The sequence below is a fragment of the Epinephelus fuscoguttatus genome, linkage group LG5, assembly GCF_011397635.1.
Source record: "Epinephelus fuscoguttatus linkage group LG5, E.fuscoguttatus.final_Chr_v1".
Lineage (NCBI taxonomy): Eukaryota > Metazoa > Chordata > Actinopteri > Perciformes > Serranidae > Epinephelus > Epinephelus fuscoguttatus.
The window spans coordinates 5,526,280-5,545,736 of record NC_064756.1 but is presented as its reverse complement, the minus strand read 5'-3'; the positions used below and the strand labels follow the sequence as shown (position 1 = coordinate 5,545,736).

The 19,457-nt window shown below is 43.9% G+C and overlaps 2 protein-coding genes across 2 annotated transcripts in view; both read left to right on the top strand.

Moving 5' to 3' along the window:
• The window catches only part of LOC125889186 (TLC domain-containing protein 3A-like), a 198,612-nt gene that overhangs the window by 21,532 nt on the left and 157,623 nt on the right, over positions 1 to 19,457 (top strand). The window lies entirely within an intron of this gene.
• On the top strand, positions 331 to 5,522 carry dhrs13b.2 (dehydrogenase/reductase (SDR family) member 13b.2). The gene is made up of 8 exons (XM_049576941.1): positions 331 to 450; positions 2,234 to 2,410; positions 2,482 to 2,757; positions 2,940 to 3,269; positions 3,564 to 3,911; positions 4,024 to 4,116; positions 4,236 to 4,255; positions 4,351 to 5,522. The coding sequence occupies exons 1-8, from the start codon at positions 405 to 407 to the stop codon at positions 4,363 to 4,365; spliced, it is 1,305 nt and encodes a 434-aa protein (XP_049432898.1). The 5' UTR covers positions 331 to 404; the 3' UTR covers positions 4,366 to 5,522.

Here is a 19,457-nt window from a genome sequence, read left to right as displayed (position 1 = left end):
CGTGTAAAAACGAAACCGCCTAATGTTCACTGCACCATGAATCAGCGCGAAATGTTTCTGGAGCTGCACTAAGATAACATGTGCTTTATATTTACTTTCCCGATTATAGTGATGTGTAATTATGGCATACACTAGTTTACACTGAATAATATACAGCCTGGGAATGAGTGATTTAACAATATGTATGACACACTCCTACTGTGTCATTTAAAATATTACAGTTTCACATCATATATTGTAGTTATTTTAAAATGTTTTGTCAGTGATATTTCATCTACCTACCACGTGATGCGAGAGGCAGGCGAAGTGAGTTTTTTTTCCGGTAAAGTGAAAGTGAAAGTATCCCTCCAACAGCTCGGTGTGGTGCTGGAGCAACAAGGAGCGATTTCTACCGATGTATAATCATGAGTCTGATCTTAAAGATACTCGGCTTCTTGTATCTTTGTTTGGGTAAGTTATCGTCTTCAGCTTTGTTATACATTGTGACGTGTTAGGGGCGAATAGCCCAAAGGACATGAATGAAATGACTGCTGTAGATACTGTACTTCACAACACTGAACTGAACTGAACTGAACGAAGCTGTAACTGTATGGTACTTAACTACTGTATTACTATACTTTACTACTGTACTCTACTGTACTGTACTCTACTGTACTCTACTGTACTGTACCATGATAGTATAATGCTATAGTGCATCATTGTACTTTACTGTGCTATGCTATACCAACACCATACCAGGGTTGGAAATCACCTTATTTATCCACCCGCCACTGTGACATTTACATCCCTAACAATAATGTCTACACTGCTAATACTATATTAAACTACACTGTACTATGCTGTACTACACTTTACTGACTACTATATTATTATATGACATTGTACTGTGCTATACTGATATGCCATTCTATATTATACAGCACTCCTGTGTTCTGTGTTATACTGTACTATACTATACTATACTATAGTATAATACTATGCCATTATATACTATACTATACAATCCTGCACCGTTCTGTTATACTATATGATACTACATTACACTACACTGCACTATGCTCTACTATATTAACACTACTATGCCATTCTATACTATACTATACTATACTAAACTATACTGTACTATTCTATACTATTCTATTCTATACGATACTATACTATACTATAATACTATGCCATTATATACTATACTATACAATCCTGCACCATTCTGTGCTATACCATACGATACTACACTACACTGCACTATGCTCTACTATATTAACACTACTATGCCATTCTATACTATACTGAACTATACTATACTATACTATTGTATTCTATACGATACTATACTATACAATACTATAATACTATGCCATTATATACTATACTATACAATCCTGCACCGTTCTGTTATACTATATGATACTACACTACACTACACTGCACTATGCTCTACTATATTAACACTACTATGCCATTCTATACTATACTTTACTATACTATACTATACTATACTATACTATACTATTCTATTCTATACGATACTATACTATACTATAATACTATGCCATTATATACTATACTATACAATCCTGCACCATTCTGTGCTATACCATACGATACTACAATACACTGCACTATGCTCTACTATGTTAACACTGCTATGCCATTCTATACTATACTATACTATACTATACTACAAGTATACTATACTACACTGCACTATACTGTGCTGTACTTCACTGTACTGTACTGTGTTATACTATACTAATACCATATTACGCCAGGCCACACCACACTATACAATACTACTATTGAATTGACAGTTGCCATTCACATGCTAACAAATCTCAGATATAAAGAAGAAAAACATTACCGTGTACAAGGCTACTAATCCCTGTCTGGGTGTTCCTCTTAAAATCTTTTACTTACGAATCTCTAATAGCACTTATTTTAATATGTAAGTATTTATTGATTTTAACACTTTTCTACTAACACACACAAGCTGATACTACTTTCTTTAATATATCTGATAACACGTGAACCTGCAATTGTCTATAGGTAAATTAACTTTTCAACAGTTTAATTTTAATTTTGTCAATATTTATTTGGGTACTGTGATTTTAACTTTGATCATTGTCAATATACCACATTGATGAGGGGTAGTCTACTGTACTATACTACACTACACTACATTACATCATATTATATGTTGGCTGACTGTACTGACTTTTTGTGTGTCTCTCAGGTGTGCGGTGTGTCCACCAGGTGTCATGGCTGCCCTGTCAGTTCACTGATGAACACGTGTTTGTGAATAACGAGGGTCACACTGAGACTCAGCTCATCCACAGAGAGGCCATGCTGCAGTTTGGTCAGAAAGGAGACGCTCCAGTTAATCCAAATGCCATCACTTTCCTGATCACTGGTGAGACTTGTTGTTTATAGAACTAACAGACTGAAACCTGTTGTATCCTAACGTGTTCTCTTCTGTTCCAGGATCGAAGTTGGACCTGCGGCGGTATTCAGATGGACTGGATGCAGATCAGTTGGAGTGTGAACTGCGTAGGTACAGTACAGAGGGCATCTATGTCCGCTGGCCAATCCAGGAGGCCCAGGAGTATAACCGCTGGTTCACCTGCACCCTCAGACACTCCAAGGACCTGTTCACAGTCACCAGCTTCCTCAGACACCCATCCAACCAGGCTCCCCCAGGACAGCAGGACTACCGCAGCTGGCCTGCCATAGAGGACAGAGAGATACTCACCACAACAGGTAACATTCAGCACAGCGTCTTTTATTTGAATCGTTTTGGGATAAAAAATACTGCAAGCTAAGTAGCCAAAATTTTGCCATGAGTTTATTTTGTAAGGCTTGAAGATAAACTGAAACCAGGCTGATCATCATAGTAATGATGCACTAAACGTATCTCTGTCTCGTCACATCTGTTTCCGTAGTTGCCATGGTCATTAAAACACTGACTCCATCAGTGAAAGCGGGCTTGGGCTCCCAGCAGAAGCTCCACTGTCAGTTTGCCGTCGACCACAAAGGACCAAACGTCACGGTGGAGTGGCACATGCAGCATCGTGGAGAAAGAACCAGACTCTTCAGTCACAACAGCCGCTTAGGACAGACCCAGGGAACGGGGGTGGGGCTGAGGAGCCTAGGAGGAGGCGATGTTACCTACACCCTCCCGTTCACCAAGATGAGCAGTGAAGGAACTTACATTTGTTCGATATCAGTGATGCCACTCTCCGTCAGCCTGGATATAAATCTGAATGTTGAAGGTGAGGAAGAGTCATAGAGAGGATGCTAGTAGCAGCCAGGCAAGAGGGATGTTTTAGGATCTGTCTGTCTGTCTGTCTATCTATCTATCTATCTATCTATCTATCTATCTACACTGTCAGAAAAAGGTAAAAAAAACACCCGAGGTGAAGTCTTCAAATTGTTTGTTATAAAGATAATGGATCTTGCACATGTTAGCAGCTGGGCTCAAACTCATTACAGAAATGTCTTGCTGGAATTGCTTTAATAATAATTTCATCATTCATTCACTAACGTCAATCCTCCCCTCTCCTCAGAGCCTCCCCGAGTCTCCCTCAACATCGGACCCACGCTCTCCCTGCAGGAAGGCGGGGAGCAGAAGGTCACTTGTGATGCGGACAGTTACTTCCCTCTGGATGTGGAGATCATTTGGTACGTGCAGGACCCGGCAGTGTCGGGCCAGAGGGTGGGCACTCCTCTTCCCAGGGTGCTGGAGACCGTTCTGCTGTCCAGCCACAAACACAACCAGGACAAGACGTACTCGCTGACGGCGTTCTTCTACCTCCAGGCTTCACTCAGGGACTCAGGGAAACAGTTCACATGCAGCGTTTCACATCGGTCCCTGAGGGTGCCCATCAGGAAGAGCTTCATCCTGACTGTTGAAGGTGAGTGAACGGTACAGTCACACTCACTGTGCTGCAGTACTGTGAGCTACCACACTGTGGCAGCAGAGGAACATGTCTGACACCTGATGTCATGTTTGTTTTCTCTGCTCAGAGCCGACCAGCTGGATGTTTTACTTCACTGTTGGCTTCCTTATGGTTGCACTGGCTGTCGTCCTGTGCGTGCTGCTGCGTTACCTGGACTCAGGTGAATGAGGAGACCCTCATACAGACAGAACAGTGAACGAATGTCTCATTATTAACCACTGTGCTTGTATCATTTGTGTTGACATGTGAAAAACTAATTATCATTCCTTTTCTCCACAGCAAGAAAAAAATCACTGCAGGTGAGATGATATGAAAACAAACATGTTGTGTTTAAACCACTGCCACTGATGCAAAACAGTGCTTCATTTCTGTGGTGTGTGTGTTTTCTGAGTAGAAGAAGCCGTACTGAGCAGCCATGGAGGACTGAGCAGATTAAGAGGAGGAACACCAGTGAAGGCAGACGGTCCTCCTCCCTCAAACATTTTTGTTTCAGAATGTCTCAGATGTTTGAATTTTGTTTGTTTAAAGGTGAATTTGGGTTTCTGTGAAACTGGTTTTGTTTCTTTGTGTGTGCGTGTGGTATTAATTTTGCTTTGATTTTGCTGATGCTAAAAACTTGATACTGAAGTAAGTGATTGGCCTCCTGGACGAACGACTTTTTGACTACTAGTAGCACCATGGTAACACACGTGCAAGTGCAAGAGGCAACATGGCTCACATCCTTGCTGTGGGTTTCACACTTTTCCAGCGATCTACAGACGGTGGGAGAGTGCAAAGAAGCACAGCAATCAACCAACATGGATGCAAACGACACATGATTTGAAATAAAATCAACTTTGCTGATGTTTATATGAGGAAGTAAATACATTTAACACACTTGTCAGACCTCAGCGACACTCACAAGGCAGTCTGGTGAGAAACACTGAATGTACAGGGTTCCCACACATGTTCATGGACAAAATTTAAAAACTTCTCCAGGACTTTTCAAGGACCAATAATAAAATTTAATTTCGGATTATCATGCACTTCACTGGTTACAGTGCTTTTCTCCACACACACACAGTTAAGTTAGTTAGTGTAAGTTAATAATTTGCCTTACTTGACACTGAACGTCCTTTGATGCGACTTTTGTGCATCAGTGTCGATGCTGAAACGATATATATCATGCAGCCCTAAGCTGACACATATCAGAGCTACGTTATGTCAGCGGTCAACTTACAGAAAATAAATTTGCTGTTATGTCACATTATGTAGAAGGTTATCCCTTTTTCAGATTCAGGTTTTCCAGACCTGGAAAAAATGACATTGTAAACGTCCATGACTTTTCAAAGTTTTACGTGACCGTGGGAACCCTGAGTGTAATCAGAACTTTTGCTTGTTTACAAGAAAATTCAGCAATGCATCTGTGATGAAATGTACAGTACCTGCAGTGTGAGATTTTATTGCTGAACAAGGTAATAACACGGTTAATAACCTCCCCCCTGCACACCAGGTACTGCATGTAAAGATTTGGATTGATATTTAAAAAGTTTATATAATTAAACAGCTGAGGAAATGAAGGTCAAATCCTTGTGTCAGATTGTCTGTTCCTTGACTAAACGTGTATTTAATCGTGATCTTAAATGTTCCTTCATCACTTCACTGTAAGTCAGACAGAGTTGCCTGATAAACACATCACATTAGTCCCTCGAGAGAAGATCTTCTGTTAACATTTTATTTGGATAGTCCACCTACAGATAGTTTATAGAGTATGTAACATTTCAACAGCTCATTAGATGAGATTAAGGCTGCGCATTATGAGACCAGATCATGTCTTACATTTTGGATGTCGTAATATCGTAGTCTCGTCTTTTAGACTTTAGAAACGTTATCGGACCGAATGTATTAAGTCCTGATAGTGGAACAAGTCATTACGCAGTGGTTGTGATGTTCAAAAAATGTATCCACTGATTTGCAGACATCTCTTTCCCAATCTAAGTCTATGGGAAAAAGTATTTTTGGAACATCACGTGATGGACCCCAGATATTCCAGTACCACTGTTTAGCCACTACGAAAACTAGCTTCAAAGCCTGGCACAGCTCCTGGAGACCTGATACACACAAGTAAAATCAAAGCTTCTTGTAAAACTTCGAGCTGACCTCTAGAAATCCTCTGCTTTCATATTACATGCTCTCTCATTAGAAACACACACTCACAAAAAGCATGCTTGTAAAACACACTGAGCCTCACTGCTCGTATATGTCAGCCGTCAGCTTTGAAGTGGATTGATGAAGGGGGAAGTTTAAGATGGAGTCCACAGAAAGGACGACTAAACTGGTCAGTCAGGTCTGAGTCCATTTGCAGGGATAATCAGAGCTTTACTTTGACTCAGACCAGATGTGTGATTGTGATAGTGCCAGCGCCCCGTGCCCTCGGGGGTGAGTGTGAGTGTGTGTGGCCCAGGTTTGATCACAAGTGTTCAGACAAGACAAACCAACACAGTCTCACAAAAAAACATGAAATGGATGTGAACTTTTCCCAAAGCATTACGTGGAGGTGGGAACAAAATGTCTTTCAATTACATGCTGACAACACAACAATAATGCCAGTGCAAGGTCTGTTAGGAACAGTCACAGTTTCAAACACGTGTTTAGGGTTGTAAAATGGTCAAAGTCTGGTTAGGTTTAGGAAAAGATCATGGTTTCGTCAATTACTTCTGAGACTCAAGTCACATAAGCATATATACAGGATTCCCACGGTCCAGGAAAACCTGGAAAGTCATGAAATTTCACAAAATCATTAAAAGTTTTGGAAGACTTTGAAATTACTTGTCACAGTAATCTTCCAGGGATAACCTTCCACGTAATGTAACATCATGACAAATTTATTTTCTGTCAGTTAGCCGTTGACATCACGTAGCTCTGATATGCGTCAGCTTAGCACTACACAATAAATCATTTCAGCATCGACACTGTGACGCACAAAAGTCACATCAAAACGTGCAATGTCAAGTACTAAGGCAAATTAACTCAACTTATCTGATGCTTGATACAAATGGAAAACTTGCACAGTTACATTTTCTATGACTTATGCCGGCCAAGCCTTCTGCTTTTAAGGTGCGGACACACCAAACCGACATCAAAGAACTAGCGGCGACAAAAGCCAACTGTTGCGTCGTCTACGTCGCCTCACGTCGCCCTGTGTCAGCTGCATTTGAACACACTACACGGACTACATCCGACGGCCAAGTGGCATGTATGTTCTGCGCCTGCGTCAGAGAGAGTGGAGTGAGAGAGTGGTACATCCTGTCAGCTGAGGGGTTTCCTATCTGTGCCGCCGAGCACCGCAGCACCTCCACGGACTATTACATCCAGATGGTCCCGGTGTTTCCTCCGCAGGCTCCACTTCACTCAGCTGCCCGATAAACCCGCTGCTCCTTCCCACTTTAACCTGAATAACAAACCAGGGCTTGGTGCTCCGGTTGGATCCAAACGGAGAGCAGGGGCGAGCTCAGAGACTAGCAGAGGCTAACTGGCTGTGCTTCCCTCCGGTCATGCTGTGGCTAACGCTCCGCTAGCCGCTCCCAGCTAGCTTTATTCAGGTTAAAGTGGGAAGAAGCAGCGGGTCTGTCGGGCAGCTGAGTGAAGTGGAGCCTGAGGAGGAAGCACTGGTTAGCCCCGGTTTCACTACAGGCAGATTCACTCGCTACAGGGGCGAGGAAATAAAACCTGAACAGCCAATCAGAGTGATTTCTCTCACCGTCAAGCTCCATCGGTGATTCAACATGCACAATCGGCCAAAAAGCTGCTTACACCGAAGTGCCGGCGGTGCGGGACACACCACAAAAACTAGGGCGACAGACGCTCACCAACGGCCCAACTTTGACCTATGGCCAACCGTCGGCTTGGTGTGTCAGGGCCTTTAGACGTTACGTGTATATGTGACGTAGTGTGGTGGTGTTTGTTATGGGAAGTGAGACTCTCCTGCATGCGTGTGTGTAGAAAAGTACCATAATCAGGCCAGCAAGTACAGCAGACACAGTGAAGTGCATGCTTTTCTAAAATGAAAATTTCATTACGGGTCCTTGAAAAGTCCTGGAAAAAAGTTTTGAAATTTTGTCCATGAAAATGTGTGGGAACCCTGGATCAAACTTAACGTAGTTACATTCGGTGCCTACATAAAGTACATTCATAGTTACCTAAAGTTCTTGAAGCCTCAAGTTCAGCATTTCGGCCATCGCCATTTTTCACACGGACTAAATAAACTGCAGGCACTTCCTGTTTCCCCTCAACCTGTTTTCAAGATACTTGGTGATTCTTAAAGGAAATGGCCACTTTAGAATGAAAATACAGACAGTGCGAGACTAGCTGATGGCTAGTGGTGGTGCTAGTTCTTGAGTCTCGCGCAAGTTGCCATGTAAACACAACACGCCTAACTGACCACAGTTAGAAATGATGCTATAAAAGTGGAGTAAATCATGTCTTTTCAAGTCAATTTAGCATGCCGCGGCTTCAGGGCACTTGGATTACAACGGACGAGCCATTCTGATGTTTTTGAAATGTATTAGCGGAGTTTTATTACATTTTCAAAATGTGGGTTCCATGCACTTCAGGTGTATGGAAAAAATCCAGCTAGCTGTTATCCTCCGATACCCCGAACGAGTTTTGTGGATTGAAAAACTACACTGGACTTCTTGTCGGCATGAGGGTCAGTAAGTACTGTCTGTATTTTCATTCTGAAGTGGCCATTTCCTTTAAAGTCAAGGGTGCTTCCTTGATGGGACGAGTCCTTCCAGGTGTGTGCCATTGAAGAGGCCCAGCCTTAAATTCTGGCAAATCGTGTGCAAAGAATGGTGCGCTGAGGATACACACATGCATCCTTGAAGATTCTCTGGAGGAAGGACTCGGTCTTCGGCAGAATTTGAAGGATCCTTGACATTGGAACAGACTTTCGGAGGGATTCGATGATGTTGCCTCTTTGAAATTCAGCAGTTTAAGGATCCTTTCTTGACTTTAAGAAGCACAGACTGTAACTGAGGCTTCTAGTCACCTTGATGCTGGTGTCATTTTTTATATAGTATCTGTACTAATGTCTTAAATTAGCATCATACAGTTTGATTTGATGGTTGAACAGTCAGACCCTTCTTTTCTCACTGTACATGTTGCATTGTGCAACTCCTAAACATGACACACCACTCCTGAGAAAATGACTATGCAGCTTTTGACGTACAGTATTATTTATCCCAAACGTGATCAAACACAGCACAGAGTAACACATTTAAATAATACACATAATGCAATTTAAAAAGAATACATCAGAACACTGAATTACTCCAAACAGATCATGGACGTAACTTCCTCTGGTGTATACGATGCTTCAGAGGTTTTCCCATGCTGATAATACTAAAATACTGTGGGAATACTGAGTACTATATTTGGCATGAAAACCAGAAAGAGAAATAATGAAAACAGGCAGAGATCTTGGCCGGTGCAGCTCCAGTGGAAAAAACACTACGCTGGCATCAGTCCTCAAAGAGCACAATGCCTCTGTGGGGCCTGTTTGGTCGTGACATTTAAACAGAGGTTTATAGTTACGACTCTGCTGGGAAAAACTCACTCCATTGCAAAGATACAGAACATGCTACGTCGTTTCGGGTCCACAACAAACCACAATGATAATTCCTGAGAAACGGAAGAACATGACAGTTGGGACACTAAATGTTTCCTCAGTTCTGGATAATTACAGTGACCTCATCCAGCCACAGATCTTGAGACGATAATCCTGTTTGTAAGACAGGAGGCAAGCCGGGGCCGGTGATTGAGGTTGGCTGATTTCTCTGTCGATAAAGTTTATCCTCACACACACTCCGATCCCTGGATGTTGTTACTGTACAGAGAACAATTAGCTGAGCATGCTGCAGGAGACTGCGGGTGATTTAATGTGGCTCTACTGTATCCTTCGTGGTGTCTGACTGCAGATCTTGTCTCTCCAGGTTACAGGTAACCCACAATGTAAGGACATGTCTGAGTGTTCTAGGTCAATAAAGAACAATTTCAATCAGGAGAGGCAAGGTGAATGGAATACAAATGATTGTTAATTAAAGATTGGCGTGCACAGATTAACAGACGAGGTCTGATGATGACTCTCGAGGGATATTTGCAAGCAAGTGGCGTCTGAGCAGCAGCGAGATAAATCCCTCATGGAGTCAGCCTGATGATAGCGCTAGATGGAAACCCAAAGGTCATAACGCTCCATTCTCTGGAAACTATGAATGTCTATAGAAAATTTTGTTGAGGGAGAATACCTAAACACACATTAAATAGGTGCAAGGTTATCAAAAAACAGCGTACAATAGAAGTAATGCCTGCATGCTTCTGTGGCGTGGAGTAAGTGTGCAAGAGTTTTGTCTTTCCTTGATCCACCAAGTATCATGGACATGTATTATATGTTCTCATAGATTGAACTCTTGTCAATCCATCCATTTTCATCCTCTTATCCAGGGCCGGGTCACGGGGGCAGCAGGCCGAGCAAAGCACCCCAGACGTTCCTCTCCCCAGCAACACTTTCCAGCTCCTCCTGGGGGACCCCAAGGTGTTCCCAGGCCAGATGAGATATGTAATCCCTCCAGTGTGTTCTGGGTCTGCCCCGGGGCCTCCTACTAGTGGGACGTGCCCAGAACACCTCTAACAGGAGGCGCCCGGATCCTGATTTGATGCCCGAACCACCTCAACTGACCCCTTTCAACACAAAGAAGCAGCTACTCAGAGCTCCCTCCGGATGTCCGAGCTCCTCCCCCTATCTCTAAGGCTGAGCCCAGACACCCCACAGAGGAAACTCATTCCTGCCGCTTGCGTCTGCGATCTCATTCTTTCAGTCACTACCCAGAGCTCATGACCATAGGTGAGGGTTGGGACGTAGATGGACCAGTAAATAGAAAGCTTTGCCATCTGGCTCAGCTCCCTCTTCACCATGGCGGTCCGGCGCAGTGCCCGCATCACTGCAGATGCTGCAATTGTGGTTATTTAAAAAAACAATGTCATCATGCAACAAAAACCTGAAAAATATGATGTTTCCAAACCTTCAAAACTGCCAGTAAATCCTTGATTACAAGGCTCTAATGACCAAAAATAGTGTTTCTGTTCTAATTTAGACGGACCATCCTCTTTTATAGGTATGTGTTAAGCACAGTGGTGCAGTGGTTAGCATTGTCGCCTGTTGGACTAAGAGTCTCATCCTACTCTCTAATGTGCTATGTGTGAGCTCAGTCCTGCGTGTTCTTTAATGAAGCAATCGGGGAAGATATTCGGTCTCAGTTAATGTAGTTTATTAAGCAGTAAAGGAATAAAATTACAGAGCTCTGGGTCTCAACTTCACGTCCCTGACGAACAACAAAGGTGTGTCAGTTCACGAAGTCTGACCTCCTGTCCTTTCCCTGACCCAGTATATTTGAGCGTAACAGAGTGTCATTGTGCACGCAAGGCGTTGTCCTCTTCTCATTGGCAGTTCCACTTCCTCCTTCACCACACCACGGCCCTGCCTCGTGTTAATCGGACTCCTTCCCGCTGACAGTGGGGGCGTGGTTCCTGTTTTGAAAGACAAGAGAACAACACAACTCCCTACACGTGCTGTACCTTACTATCTGTACATCACTTTCTATTCTTTTTACCATATATGAAACTAATTATCTAAGCATTGTGGTATGTGCTCCTCAGACTTCATGTCTCTTCCTCTCCTGTACTTCTCCACTTCTGCAAAGCAAACACATTCAGATCAGCTGAAATCATCTCGGTATTCTCATTGTTCACACATCTAAAACTTATATAGTGAAACACAACTGATAGTAAAACACATAAAATCATTCTATTCCCAACACGCCTCACAGCAAGAGGGTTCCTGGTTCAAACTCAAGGTTCCAGGTTCAAACCAAGGGTGGGGGAGCCCCTCTGTGCAGAGTTTGCATGTTCTCCCTGTGTCAGCGTGGGTTTCCTCCAGGTGCTCCAGCTTCCTCCCACAGTCCAGAGACATGCAGGTTAATTGGTGACTCTAAATTGTCCGTAGGTGTGAATGTGAGTGTCAATGGCTGTCTGTCTCTATGTGTCAGCCCTGTGATAGTCTGGTGACCTGTCCAGGGTGAACAGGATAAGTGGTTACAGAACAAAAAAAAAAAAAAAAAGAATAAATTCATCTGTTTATTTTTTTATTTTCGATATTTTTGAATAAACAACTCATCCACCACCTGCTTGCTGCCTTCCTGTCAGTCAAATGCTCAGATGATTTCATTTCTAAGAAGTGAACTTCATCTTGGTGAATGATGATAGATGAGGCCGTAGCTACAGTAGAGAAAGAGGAACGCACTTTGCCAGCTGGAGAAAAAACCCCACTTAAGGTTCCTCTTCTCCCTCGAGTGTTTGAGCGTGCTCATGACCACATGTTTATCCGTACTTGTCTACGTGTCAGTCAGTTGATATGACGGGTACTGCCTGAGTTTATTAAAGGTGGCTCTGTCACAGTGTGTGTCTAAGGTTTGCAGACTGACCCTGTGATCCCGCCGTGTCTCAGCAATAAACTGGTAACCTAAACGCAGTGGAAATTTCATGTCAAGAGCGGGGAAGGTCCCATCTCTGTACCTCAGAGGACCCTGTGACCAAACCGCCGGCCACACACTTAACTACTGCACACATAATGAAGATCCATGTCGAGCGAGTGGAAAGTTGTGCTGAAAGTGTGTTTTGAGAGTGCGTGTGTGATGGTGTTTCTGTTTGAGCTTTAATCTGTGTGTGGCTTCGGCTCTCCTCTTCCTCCTCACCACAAGGACCCCACTTTTATTTCTTCCTCGCTGTTCGTTCCTGTTTCTGTCTCTCATCTTCAGCTCGGAGCTCTCAGAGCCGCACTCCTGTGACCTCTGAATAATAAACAGCCTTAATGATGCCGACCGTCTGGCTCTTCTCTCCTGAGCCGTTGTGGCAGATCTGGAATAACACCAGCCTGATTTCCAACACAAAGGGTGTTTGGAAAAGCAAAGCGGCTAATTGCCATCACTGTTCCCGCTGACAGACCTTGACTCACGCTGTATACATTCAGCTCTCTACCCTGCCAGTTTCTCTTGTGAGGTCAGGTTGCATCAAGTAATAAAGAAAATAAAAATACATGCAGCAGCTCGGAGGCGATGAGCTCATACATGCAGTTTCTGGCCTGGCTGAGGGCGCAGTGCTATCAGCCTGCAGCTACGGGCGCTCAGGGTTTTCATGCTGAAACACCATAGTTGCATAACAGAGACAGGGAGAGTGAAATATGATTTATGTGGCGTGCTGCAAACCAACATTTAAGTCGGATCGTAAAACAATGATGTGTCACTGCATAGCTATGCAGCGAGCGCCATGAAAATGTTAGAAGAAAAAAGCCGGATCAGTTCACAGGGGAATTTCTTGGTTGTGTTTTTGGGAAACTGTTGCCAAAAAAGACTGCGTGTGTGTGTGTGTGTGTGTGTTGCGCTCTCACAAGCACAGAGCAATTCCATTTATGTGGTGACGCTGAACAGATAAGCACAGGGCAACAAAATGGGATGCGGGATGTGATTGAGAGGGAATTGTTTTGCTGCGTATTAAGATGAATGACCCTCTGAGTATTTTTAACTTTTATTTTTCCCTCTGTTTGTGTTTACATGGAGACTGAAGGGGAATAACTGTAATTGATAGTGACCCTCTGAGACCCTCTGAGACCGGAGTGCGCGCCAGTGTCTAACTGCCCCCTGTATACGCTTCTCAGTGGAGTTTTAAATGTCCTCATTGTGTTCTGTACCTTCGAAATGGCTGCTTCCAGTTGCAGGTTTGAGTCAGTGTTAGCACATTCACACACACACACACACACACACACACACACTCAGAGGGCACAAAGCGTAAACACTCTCAGGGTCTCAGAGTTTGAAGAAGCTGGCGCCCACAGAGGAATGAAGAGGATCCATGGCTACCACGCTCTGCATGTTAAAGTGTTGTGTTTGTTGATGTTGTTGATGGCAACAGAGTAACAGGAGGGTCCTGTTGGTGGTCATTTGAACTCTGCCTCTTATTCCAGCTGGCTGTAAACCTAGCTCTTACTCTCAGGCACCAGATCTTTCTGATGTCAAGTGGAAATGAATAACATTTGCATGCACTCGTGTTTACGTGTGCATTCATCAAAGTCAAAAAATATATCAACTACGAGTGTGCCTGTGCCTTCACACCTGACCTGTTTGGTTTGGTTGAAACATACTCAGGCCTGTTTGTGCAGTCAGTACAGTTTGTTTGGGCTGGTGTGAAAGCTGTCAATCAAACCCTGGTGTGGCCCAAACAACTGAACCAAGACCGCTGGAAAAGGTGGGTCTCAGTTTGTTTCCAAACGAACTCTGTCACGGTTTGTTTGTGGTGTGAAAGAAAACGAAACAACCACAGGATTTAATGAAAGCAGATGTGTAATATTGGCAACGGCTAAACCAATAAATCCATCTGCTGATCGTAAAATCTGTCCGCGATGTCAAAACTGATCCTGATAAAGGCCACGTTTATCCCATAACATTTCTTTCATTCATTCATTTTCCATTTCCGCTTATCCTGTTGGGGGTCACGGGGGGCTGGAGCCTATCCCAGCTGACACTGGGTGAGAGGCAGGGCTGACACACAGAGACAGACAAACGACTCACCCAGAATTTGATGTCATTAGTATCCATGCCTCGGGGGTGCTGAAAACAAGTGAGCATTGCCCGTTTAAAATGTCTCTGTCGTCGTGCACGCCCAGCTGTATCGCCGTTAATCCAGTTTAGCAGCTTCCTTAATTTGGTCCTCCATTAACGCAAGTAGTGGCGAAATACCTCGATAGCATCGTTAATGTGGTCTGTAGGATCTGTAGCGGTCGCCATTGTTGCTATCCTCACCAGTTACCCACCGGCGCACAGCTTGACATCAGCGTGGCGCTGATTGGCTAATCGCTAGACCCGCCCCCACCTCTGGCGTTCATTGGTCCGTCCATCGTTTGGACGAGATAAATTGCAAATTCATTGCCAGACCAGAGATGCAAGCCTACTCAGTTGAGTGGCCGCTGCTCCTTCGCGTTGAAAGGGGTCAGTTGAGGTGGTTCAACATCTGATCAGGATCCTCCTGGGCGCCTCCTGTTAGAGGTGTTCTGGGCACGTCCCACTGGTAGGAGGACCCGGGGCAGACCCAGAAAACACTGGAGGGATTATAGGAGGAGGAGGAGGAGCTGGAAAGTGTTGCTGGGGAGAGGAACGTCTGGGGTGCTTTGCTCGACCTGCTGCCCCCACGACCTGGCCCTGGATAAGCGGATGAAAATGGATGAAAATGGATGGATGGATAATGAAATTAATTGTTATGGTCATCTTCCAGGTGATGTAACATAATGGTGGCAAATTTATTTTCTGTAGGTCGACATCACGTAGCTCTAATATGCATCAACTGATATATCGTTTTAGCATCGACATTGTAGCTGCTTCGAAGGACATGCAATGTCAAGTAAGGCAAATTAACTCAACTTATCTGATGCTTGATACAAATGGAAAACTAGCACAGTTCTAATTCTCCATGACTTATAGCGGCCAAGCCTTCTGCTTTTAGACATTACGTGTACATGTGACGTAGTGTGGTGGTGTTTGTTATGGGAAGTGAGACTCTGCTGCATGTGTGTGTAGAAAAGTACTGTAACCAGGCCGGCAAGAAGTGCAGCAGTCACAGTGAAGTGCATGCTTTTCTAAAATGAAAATTTTATAATGGGCTCTTGAAAGGTTTTCGCAGCTTCGTCCCAATAATTCTTGACGCCTCTCTTGATATTTCCATAACTAGCAGCTCTTCCAGCTCAGTAACACCAAATCAAATCTGTCTCTTGTCCAGCTGAGAAACATCAACCATATCTTAGCCCTCTTCATATATAGACCCTTTTTCCTCATTACTAATCTGAGGGTTCATCCTCTATCTATCAATGAACAGTTGAGCTCTGACATAAAGATATCTACAGTACACATTTTCCAGGACTTGTATGGAAACCTCCCTAACACCGAGCCTCGTCAGCAGGAAGGCTGATCTCCCCCCCAAAAAAGACGAGGTTGAAAGATGGAGTTCTCTGTTCCAAACGGCATCTCTCCACATGCTGAACACTATAATTTAGAAGCAGACGTCCAAGTGAAATCCATCGCTGATTTTATGAGTAGGTGGATTCAGGATGGACCCGTACGGAGGGGTGATTTAAATAACTGAAGGGTAGAAGGTTCAGGAAAGAAAAAAGACTCTGTGGTGACGGAGCATGTTCTAACCACACTGTAAGTCCTGCTAACACCAGGATCAGCTCTCATTTGTAATGAGGAGGCCAGATGTGTGTGAAGCGTGTGTGTGTGACGGTCAGAGCAGTGGCCCAGCAGTGTAACACGGGAAAGGTCAGTAAGACAGATTCCCAGACTGTTAAACAGCACGAAGGGACATATAATCATTATGTTCTCTCTCTGCGTGTCTCTCAGTGTGTCTCTGTTTCACACTCACACATGCACACGCGGTGAAAAGACAACACACTCCTGATTTATTGGCTCTCTGGGGCCCTGATAAAACTCATCCTGAATGACCTCATTTGTACGCTGGAAGATGGGACAGACAGACGCTGACTCTGTGTGTGTATGTGTGTGTGTGTGTGTGTGTGTGTGTGTGTGTGTGTGTGTGTGTGTGTGTGTGTGTGATGGAGTTTTCTTTTGCAGCTCTTGTTTTGGTTAATTAAAAATGACACCGCTCATTGTCTTGACACAGAATCACAGTGATTTGTGCTACTGACATGTTTGACTCCCTCCTCCTCCTCTTGTTTGTCTGTTTTTTCCGGTTCATCTTGTTTCATGTCTTCACACCCCACTCTCGTTACTGTGGTTTCTCTTTGCAATATTCATTCATTCATTTGGCTGAATGATGATGTTTCATAAAGATCTTTGACAGCCGTAGCTGAATCTGCTGACATTGTCACTGTTGTCCAGGGTTGCCCCTTGAAAGGCGGAGACTCGAACTGTCAGTCAGAGACCCTTCCATCAACTCAGACTGCCCTAAGTCGAGCATTTTTCTTTTATGCTAGTCAGTGCTGTGCAGTGTACTTCTGAGGACTATTTGGTCCCCAGATTTTGCTGCAGAGTGAGCGCTCTTTACTTTCACACTACTCTTTGGTACAGACAGCTGCAGACGTGATGCAGCAGCACACAGGAGGAGAAACTTTTCACCATAGGGCTCTGGGATCTCACAGGTACTTAATACGACACAGTCTTTGGCTTTCGTTTGATATCTAGTGTCGGCAAAAAATGTTGTTGCACATTTCTGATCCATTGTGAGCACTGTTTTCTTATCTATATCTTACGATATATTGTTACTATAATACAACCGGCCTCTCGCCTCTCCTCTTCTCTCCTCTTCCCCATTAAGCTGAGGTATAAATCAGAGAGCAGCAGCAGCCTGCAGAGGATGGAGGGTCAGTGAGAGGTTGATCCAGACGTATTCCAGCATCCAGTGTTTGCAGATCCCACCATGAGTCACTGGAGCACATTACTCCTCACAGAGATGCAACTGATAAGCGTTACTTATCACCTCGTCTGGGTGAGTGTGGGGTTCAGCTGGATTTACAGGCTCATGACAACAGCCTGCAAAGTCATATGCTATAACTGTCAGAGTCTGAAGTGTGGTGCGTTGGAACATGTGTGTGCATACAACAGTCTAAGGCCTCGATCACAGAGAAAGTGTTTCAGCAGCTGGAGGCGGCTTTTTGTAATTGTTGTTAATGAGAACAAAGCTTTTTACGTCACGCCTCGCGTTTGTCTCTCTGAACTCCTCTAGCTGAAAAAACTGCAACCACGTCATCCTCACTTTTTTCCCATTGTCCAATCGGATCATTTCAGAGGCGGGCCTTCTGTGGTCGTCATGACAACAAGTTTACAGTTGGTAAACAATGGAGGAGAAACTGGTGGTAGCTGTTGCTGGATACCCAGAGCTATACGGCCTGATGATAGACAGCAGGTTGTCAAACTGCCCCTGAGTCATCATGGAGGAGAAGCTCTTGGACCAACTGGTGGAACCCGGTCTCACTCCAAAGTCGTCGAAATCCGTCTCTTCAGCAGTGACTTGCAGCATCAAAAACCAACAAACAAGGTGTCCTTTACCGTAAGCATGACACGTGGCCGGTTGCCGTTATCGTTTTATGGTACCCAGAGGCATCAGGGGGAAACGTGACGGGACAAGGACGAAAGTTAAGGTGACAAAAGTCTGACTGGGGCGGGAGGGTGGTGGATGGGTCCAACACACACTGACTTTCACCTGAGAGATCTGTGTTGCATTTTATTTCAGAATACACACCGTTCTCATTACATGCAACAATTCATCATGTTCTCATTTCATTTATTTTGAAAATACAAAACATCAGCCTTGTTGCAGCTTTGATAATAAATAATAATAATAATAATAATAATAATAATGAATTTTATTTATAGGCACCTTTGAAAGCACTCAAGGACACCTTACAAGACACAGTTAAAAAAAAACACAAGCAGCGATGTGTCCATAGATCATAAAATCAAACAATTCTGTGCTATACAATAGAAGTTAAAGGGAAATCTCGGTTTATTTCAACCCGTCTCCTATCGTCCTAAATTTGTTTCAAGTGACTAGTGACATAAAAATAATAGTTAGCATGTTAGCTGTTAGCCTAGATACAGCCGGGGCGCATAGTAGCATCAGACCTGTTAAAACGTAAGTGAACGGGCAACCTTCAAGTGCAAAGTTAGTCCACTAAACAAGCTTTTTTTCCACAAAGACCGCCTCATATCGTTAGGATAAATGTCAGAGAACATATAGAAAACCACATGTAAACGTGTTGTCTTACCTTACCGGTGTGCTGCCATGTTTGTTGTTTACCATTTAGCTCTGCTTTCCAAAGTGTGCCTGAAATCTCACGAGAACAAGCAGCAACAGCTGGAAGGCAGAACCGGACAGTAGCCTGAAAAGTTCATTCATTTATTTTATGAAAGATTTATAGAATAATGGCTGACTTTTTGCCAGACTTCGACTTTGTGGAGGAGGAATTTGATTTTGCAGAGTTTGATGGCTCTTATTTATTTGAGCCAGAATACACTGACGAAGAGCTTCGTGAAACTGAAGAACGGAGGAGGAGAGAGAGAGAGGCGCAACAGGTAGAGGACGAGAGAGGAGGAATGGCTGCTGCAAGGCTGCGTAGCTCTGGAGATTGGTGGTGTACCTGTGAATGCTGTGCCCCAGTGCCCACAGAAGAGGAATGCCTCTGTTGCAAGGAATGGGACCGGCTGCAGCCTTATTTTCAAGGTCTGGATGTGACCGAGGACGAGACACCTCCACCTGGAGTAGTATCCAGCTGGGCTCTATCTAGAACTCGCCAGATATATTTCGGCCGCGCTTTGGAAAGCAGAGCTAAATGGTAAACAAACATGGCAGCACACCGGTAAGGTAAGGCAACACGTTTACATGTGGTTTTCTATATGTTCTCTGACA

Coding starts and splice junctions, on each gene's coding strand:
- dhrs13b.2 (XM_049576941.1), top strand. CDS start 405: ATGAGTCTGATCTTAAAGATACTCGGCTTCTTGTATCTTTGTTTGG. Junction 451..2,233: donor CTTCTTGTATCTTTGTTTGG/GTAAGTTATCGT, acceptor TGTGTCTCTCAG/GTGTGCGGTGTGTCCACCAG. Junction 2,758..2,939: donor AGAGATACTCACCACAACAG/GTAACATTCAGC, acceptor CTGTTTCCGTAG/TTGCCATGGTCATTAAAACA.